Source organism: Lolium rigidum, chromosome 1 (assembly GCF_022539505.1).
Source record: "Lolium rigidum isolate FL_2022 chromosome 1, APGP_CSIRO_Lrig_0.1, whole genome shotgun sequence".
Classification (NCBI taxonomy): Eukaryota; Viridiplantae; Streptophyta; class Magnoliopsida; order Poales; family Poaceae; genus Lolium; species Lolium rigidum.
Genome location: NC_061508.1, coordinates 264,014,350 through 264,021,623, shown reverse-complemented (window position 1 = coordinate 264,021,623; position 7,274 = coordinate 264,014,350). Strand labels below are relative to the sequence as shown.

At 50.0% G+C, this 7,274-nt stretch overlaps 1 protein-coding gene across 1 annotated transcript; it reads right to left on the bottom strand.

Annotated features, from left to right (window-relative positions):
• Window positions 1-3,134: 3,134 nt before the first annotated feature.
• Window positions 3,135-4,688, bottom strand: LOC124683613 (berberine bridge enzyme-like Cyn d 4). The gene has a single exon (XM_047218100.1). The coding sequence runs from the start codon at window positions 4,686-4,688 to the stop codon at window positions 3,135-3,137; it is 1,554 nt and encodes a 517-aa protein (XP_047074056.1).
• Between the last annotated feature and the right edge of the window lie 2,586 nt (window positions 4,689-7,274).

The window sequence follows — 7,274 nt, the reverse complement described above, 5'->3', positions numbered from 1 at the left end:
CTGGCTCCCCCTTCTGGCTTCCTTCGTCATCTGGAAAAATAGGATTTTTGGTATAATTTCCTTCCACAGTTGATCTTCCGAAATATTGCGTTCTGATGGTGCTTTTTCCAGCAGAATCCTGGCTCCGGTGCTCGATCCTCCAATAATCATGAAATATGCAAAATAGATGAAATAACATAAGTATTGTGTCCCAATATGAAATATATCAATGAATAACAGCAAATTATGATATAAAATAGTGATGCAAATTGGACGTATCAGTGTGTCTTTCGGTCTACAAGTCAAATTATTATGCCGCATTGTGTTGTGGCAAATATCCGTTTTCATAACATATCCGCTACGTATCCGTTCTGTATTCATATCCGAGGACTTCCGTTTTCATATTCGTTTGCGGGGTTTCCGATTCCATTTTCGATTCCGACAAGATAGAGGGAAACAAAAATGATACATCATGTTTCCGTCCGTTTTCGTTTCATTTTCAACCCTACATGTAAGGCAGCGTCATGGCTACAAGTTTAAAACAAAAAACATGCAGGGTCTTTTTTGCAAAATTTACAACGCCACATGGCACATTTTGATTGCTTTTGTACCTATTTGCTCCATCTGTGCAAGTTTGTGTACTGCATCATTCACTTTTACAAGTTATTGTATGAGTTTGCTCATGCGTGACAAGTTGTTGTACCTCGGGTGCTAATACCTCTAAAAAATAATTAACATGGGATTGAATCTGTGTGGAAAAAAATATGCGTCTAACATGAACGTTTTTTTCAACCGCTACCTCTTAAATTAGCAGATGATGTCCTTCCAGTCGAGCTTTTAGATGGTGTACAGGCGTAGTCAGAATTGTTCTTGGTGAAGGTGCTCAGGCTGGTGTTCCGGCTGAGGAGAGCCTCCACGTCGTTGAACATTGCCCATGTTTTCGGTCGCTTAGATTGCAACAATTGGATGGAAAATTTATTGACTATTGCTTCTATTATCTAGCTATTATATATTTGCGAGTGAATTCCATTTTTTACCCTCTAGTTATTTATTTGTGACACTAATTACCCCGCCGAGTGAAAATTCATGTAGATTACCAATTTTGAAAGATTTGGACCCTTATTTTCTGATGTGTATCCATTGGAAAAGATGTTAGGTGATAATCAGGATCCAAAAAGATCAAGACGATAGCGAAGAATGGACAATATGGACTAAAGAAGTATGGGCATAATCGTCCATGAGGCCCTCTGATATATACATTTTTGGTCGCTCCACATCAACGTATGATGTCTATCCTATCGACAAGAAAAATGTTAAATTATGGCGAAATCATGTTTAAAGTCTCCAAAACGGGATATTTTGGTAGAATCTCCACTAAATGTGGTAATATGTGTCATAATTATAAAACTATAGGATAAAAAGTAGAATTCACTCTATATATGCTAAAAAAATACTGAAAACTCCGATTTACGGTTTGACGCGGAGTTCTTACCGAACAGATCCTGCAAATGGGAACCATAAAACCGTATATGTATATTCCCATTTGCGTGATATATTTGATCAGAGCCTGCACGAAACCGTAAAACTTGTTTTAGCGCCCCGAATACTTTTTTTAAGGGCTGAAAATGGGAACCATAAAACCCTATTTGGTTTTACTGTTTGTGACTAGCTATGTTAGCTCTATTCTAAAAAGAATACACATTGTATCTTGAGAAGTGTTATGTTACAATGGCTAGCTATGTTACTCTATCCTCCTCTTTTCTCATTAACTTACTGCCACATAAGCAAATTTGCTAAATTAGACACAAACTTACTCTTAAAATTATTTATAAGTAGTCTAAGACAACAAATGAGAGGCCATGTAATCCATCGAAGCGGTTCTTCACCCCGCTTCAAGCCCTCTTGGAGCATCTCCAACAGAGGCGTGAAACGGCACACCATCGCGTTTCAATCGCTTTTTGCCGCACGCGCACCCTCCCGCGCGCCTCTAGCGGACGCGCCAAACCCGCGCGCGAAACAAAATTTATCCCGCGCCCACTATCGCGGCATCCCGAGCGGCAAACTTGCCGCGTCGCTTCGCGCGCGCTATAAAGCGCCGCGTGCGCGCGCACCCAACCGCCACGGAACCTTCCGCCACACCCCGCCGCTTCCCCGCGCCACGCGTCGTCGCCGCTCTCCTTCCTCGCCGCCTCCGCTCGTCCATCGCCAGGATGTCGCCGCGGATCGTCGGGCTTCCGCGGCGTCCGAGCGCGTCCAAATGGGACATTCTACTCGGAGATTCACGCCGGCGGCTTCCGCGTCACCCTCGGCACCTTCACCATGCCGGAGCTGGCGACGCGCGCCTACGAAGCGGCCGCGTGGCAATTCCGGCGCCCGCGGCGCGACCTCAACTTCCAGGACGTCGAGTCGCTGAAGGAGGCGGAGTTTCTGGTGCCCGCGCCACGCCTCGCCAGCGAGGAGGACTGTCGCCGCCACCGCCAGGTGCAGCCCCGCATCGCCATCGCCGAGCGCGACGAGGAGCTGATGCGCCAGTGGAGGGATCAGTTCCCCAGCGATGTCGACAACACGGAGGCGTTCTTCGCAGACCTCAGGGCGCAGCGTAGGTCCGCCAGGCACCGCCGCCGAGTTCGAGCTCGAGAACCCGAACACAACCTGGGGCGAAAATGATCCTCGTTGGGACGACATTTGGACTGCGACGACCTCCTCCTCCGACGACAAGTAGACTGTTTTAATTATCTATGTATTTTCAATATTTTTTGGCGCCGTAGATCTTCTATTTGAACTAGTTTAAATCAAAATGTGTTTCTGGCGCTGCAAATTAGTGCTTCCGCTGCGGCGCTTTTTCAACGGACCATCTGCGTTGTGAAATAGCGCGTCCGGTGGAGGGAATTTTGACGCGCGCTAAGTGTTTGCATCGCGCGACATTGGTTTTGCAGCGCCAGATTGTTACGTTCCGTTGGAGATGCTCTTACAAATTAGAATGAGACCTTACAATCAGTAGGAGTAAATGAACATACGCACACGTGGACAGAATCTAGCCAAATAAAACTAGTTGGTATTGTTTATTCAAGAAAGTAAGCAAATCCTAACCGGTAGTCATCACGAAGGATGGACCTAATAAATCAGCAGATCGCTATCGGGAAAGTAAACTGTGCTCACTTTTGACCTTGGAGCAGAGGCGGGATGCTCTGCTCGTTTCTGAAGTAGTCGGTGGGGTCGACGGCCGCCTTCACCGACGCGAGCCTCTCGAAGTTGCTCATGAAGTACTTCTCGCCCCAAACCTTGCCGCCGTCGAACGTGCTGACGTCGCCCACCACCACGTTCTGCCCGATGTCCAGGTCCCGGTAGTTCACGTACGCCTCCCTCGTGTTGTTGCTCACGTGCTTCCCCATCAACTCGTAGAAGTTGGCGAGCCAGGTAGTGGTCGCCGTGCCGTCGCCCTGCCAGAACACGATGTACTGGATGTTGAAGAGCACGCCGTTGCGGTGCGGGTACGGCGTGGCGGCGGCTGGTACGGTCCCCATGAACCCTCCGTGGGGCTCGAGGATGATCATCCCGGCTGCGTTCATCTGGAACCAGGAAATGATGTTGCTCCAGTCGAGCTTGGAGATGGCGGTCCGGACGTAGTCGGACTTGTTCTTGGTGAAGGTGCTCAGGCTCGTGTTCCGGCTGAGGAGCGCCTCCACGTCGGTGTTGCCGGAGTTGATGAAGGCCGCGGACTGGAGCCAGGTCATGGAGTGGCAGTCAGCGGTCGTCATGTTGAGCTCGGGGAACTTACTGCGCATCGTCACCGCGAGCAACCTGCACGTGCCGAGGTATAGAGCCTGGAACAGGGCTTGGTCCCTCTGCAGGATCACCCTTATGGTAAGGTCGTCGGGGAGTGATGGCCCGACTTCTTGCCATTTGGTGAGGAGTTCTACGGTACCCTGGTCAAGCGGCTTTCCAATGTTGAACACCGTGACTATCGATGGGACATGAACAAGCTGGACCTTCCAGGAGAGCACGATGCCGAAGCTCTCCCCGCCGCCACCACGGATGGCCCAGAAGAGGTCCTCCCCCATGCTGGCCTTGTCGAGGAGATCACCGTTGGCGTTGACCAGCTTGGCGTCGATGACCTTGTCGATGGAGAGGCCGTGCTTGCGCATCATCATGCCGATGGCGCCGCCGCTGAAGTGGCCGCCCACACCAATGGTCGAGCACACACCGGACGGGAACCCGAGCCGCGGGTTGTTCTTGGCGATGGTGTAGTAGAGCTCCCCGACGGTGGCGCCGGAGTCGACCCAGGCCGTGGACTCGAACCTGTCGACGCTCACGGTGCGGAGTTTGGCGAGGTCGACCACCCCGAACACCTCGGACCGCGCCGAACGGTACGAGAGGCCCTCGTAGTCGTGGCCGCCGCTGCGCACGCGGAGGCGCACGCCGTGCCAGCGGCCGCAGCGCACGGCGGCCTGGACGTGGGTGGCGTCGGTGGGCGTCACGATGCAGAGCGGCCTCACCGTAGTGTTGGTGAAGAACTTGGGGTTCCTGATGGATGAGACCAGCACGGTGGTGAAGCTGCTGGAGCCCTGCTCGAAGACGAGCTCGCTAGGTAGCTTCTCCCTTAGGCATTGGAGGAAGCCATCAGAGGAAGCCTGGGAAGGTACCGGGATCAGGTGGCATGACAAGAAGCTCACAAGGAACGCGAGTGCGAAGCCTTTGCGCATAGCCATCTTTTGCTTCTCGCAGCTAGCGAGAGTGTTGTGCTTAAACACGGCCTGGCCTAAGCTGTCTATATACAACGAACTGCTCAGTTGTGCTACTTGCACTGCAGCAAAACCCGAGCTATGACCTTGCGGGGATACGCGCGAATTCATTAGCCGGCCCTAGCTTGATGCAAAAGTCTCGGTCAACGATTCCAACGGGTACGCCGTACGCGTGGAGATTATTGATTGGATAAGAAAATAAATTGTTTATACGTGGGATCGCATCCCTAGATAGTTTGTGTGACAGGATTTAGACATGATCTTTGTGGGATATGATCTCGGAACGCTCCTGCCTCCACAACGCAGCGCGTAAAGAGGATGTACTAGTATAACAGGTGATCCGGTTTACCGCTAAACTAGCTACTAGCGCATGTACTTTCGTAGGGGTCCGACTTCTTACTGCATCTTCAATATGCGTCTAAAACATGCGCGCGACTAAAACAATTTTACAGCCCCTGATTTACTATATTTTCGCGCGAATAGCAGCATTTCACCATACGCGAAAAAATGCAGCGCGCGGCAGATGTCGGTGCAAATTTCATTGAAACATAGATCAAATGATCGAATACACATGCGACAAACTAAACTAGAAAACAGGAAAATACGATACACTGAAAAATATTTAGTAGTCGAATTCGATGTCGGAGTCGGATGAACTCCACGCCCACAGAGGATCTTTGTCACCAATGGTGGTCGGGCCTTCCATCTGCGCCAAGATGAATGCCTTGCGTGCCCGCTTGGCTTGCCTAGCCGCCTTGCGCTCCGGCCACTGCTGCTTGAAGAACTCATTCTCGTCGACGATGTCCTGAGGGAAGTTCTCGCGCCATGCTGCTAGGGCGTGCTCGTCCGCCGTGACAATGGCGAACCGGCACTGGCGCTGCCTCTCCTCGTTGGTGACAAGGCGTGGCGGAGGCACCAACATTCTCCGCTAGGCCACGGAGTTGACATAGCAGAGTGGACGGCCGAGGTGCCACGCCGCAATGTCGTAGGCGCGCGCGGCCTCGTGCACGGTCTTGAACGTCTCGAGCGTCAGGTGGTAGCCGGCGGCGCGGATCTTCACGTAGAAGTTGTCCGCAGGCCGGGCACGCACGCCACGGTAGGTGGAGGAGCTGCGGAGCGAAGGCATGTCGGCGGTGGAGAATGGTAGAGTGGCGCTTCGGTGGTGAGGCGGTTGGTCTATGCAAGCCTTTTTTTTATATAGCGCCCTGAATCCAGCGCGGTAAATTTAGCGCGCTTTACGGTTTTTTGTCGCGCACGAGCAAACATTTAGGCGCACGCTCTATTTTCGCGCGTTTGTTGGAGCGCGTCCTTCACTCACACATGCGCTAAAATAGTGGTTTTTCCCTCACTAGCACAGTTGTTGGAGATGTTCTTATGGCCATCCTGCCGCAGGCTCGCACTGTGAAAAAAATGGGGAAACCGAAGCTTCCATCGGTAACCAAAGTTTGCGCTAGGAAAAGGGAAAGGAGGATGGCGATGTCTACAATAGTGCTCGTGGAAAATTTACAAGGGCATAATATGATGGTCTTTCATCATCGATACTTTCCATGTTCATCATAATCGTGAGAATAATAGAGTAAGTGATGATGTGGCCGTTTGCGGCTTTACTTATAAAACGGAACGAAAGTCTATTTATGGATGTTGATGTTGACACGCTAAGCCTTCTGAGTTATGCAATCCTGGAAGAGTAGGCTAGCTAATGTATAATGTCATAGGATTTATCTTTTTAAAATATTATTTATTTTTCAATTATTTCCACAAATATTACAAGTTTTTTTTATTTTTTCAAAAGTTGTTGGGCTGGCTTAACCCGACTAATACCTTTTGGGCTAGACGAACCCAACCGTCCTATATATCGTGGAGCCTTGATGTATGTAAAATATATCCATGAACGATGTAGTTTATTGTCACATGTTCTCACATATTTGGATCATATTAATAATTATTACCAATGTTTTGAGTGATCTTAGAGATTTTCTAAACCATCTCCTCTCTTCTAGTTCTAACTATGTGTGTGAGAAAAACCTTTTGTTAGTGTTTGGACTATTTAGGAGGTACGAGACTCGAAAAAGGATAAGGTCAGAGAACACGCTTCGGATTATTTGAGACGAACAAAATGAGCTAAAGTGGGCTACCGAGAGGTCAACGGGCTGAGAAAGATAGGGGGTGGCACGGGCCCCCACCTAGGCCGCGGCACCTACCTCGTTGCTCGGATGTCATCGATTTCACCGCCATCCTCTTCGTCTTAACCTAAAACCTTCTATAACACACCGACGTGATCTTAGAATATACTGAGGCGGAGATCGAAAACAAGAAACAGAGGGCCAGAAGGCTACCGACGGAAGGAGTTCGGAGGGGTACCTCTACCGTAATCGCCTCTGATGGACTCCAACTCCCCCCCCCCCCTCCCCCACAACCCGGCGTGATCATCATCAACACCTCCAGCAACACCATCCATGTACCTCTTGTAATCTCTTGGCAAACATGATGTGTGATGCAATCTATTGTTTCCCATAATCTATTATGTCTCTATGTCTATATTTGAGTAGTATC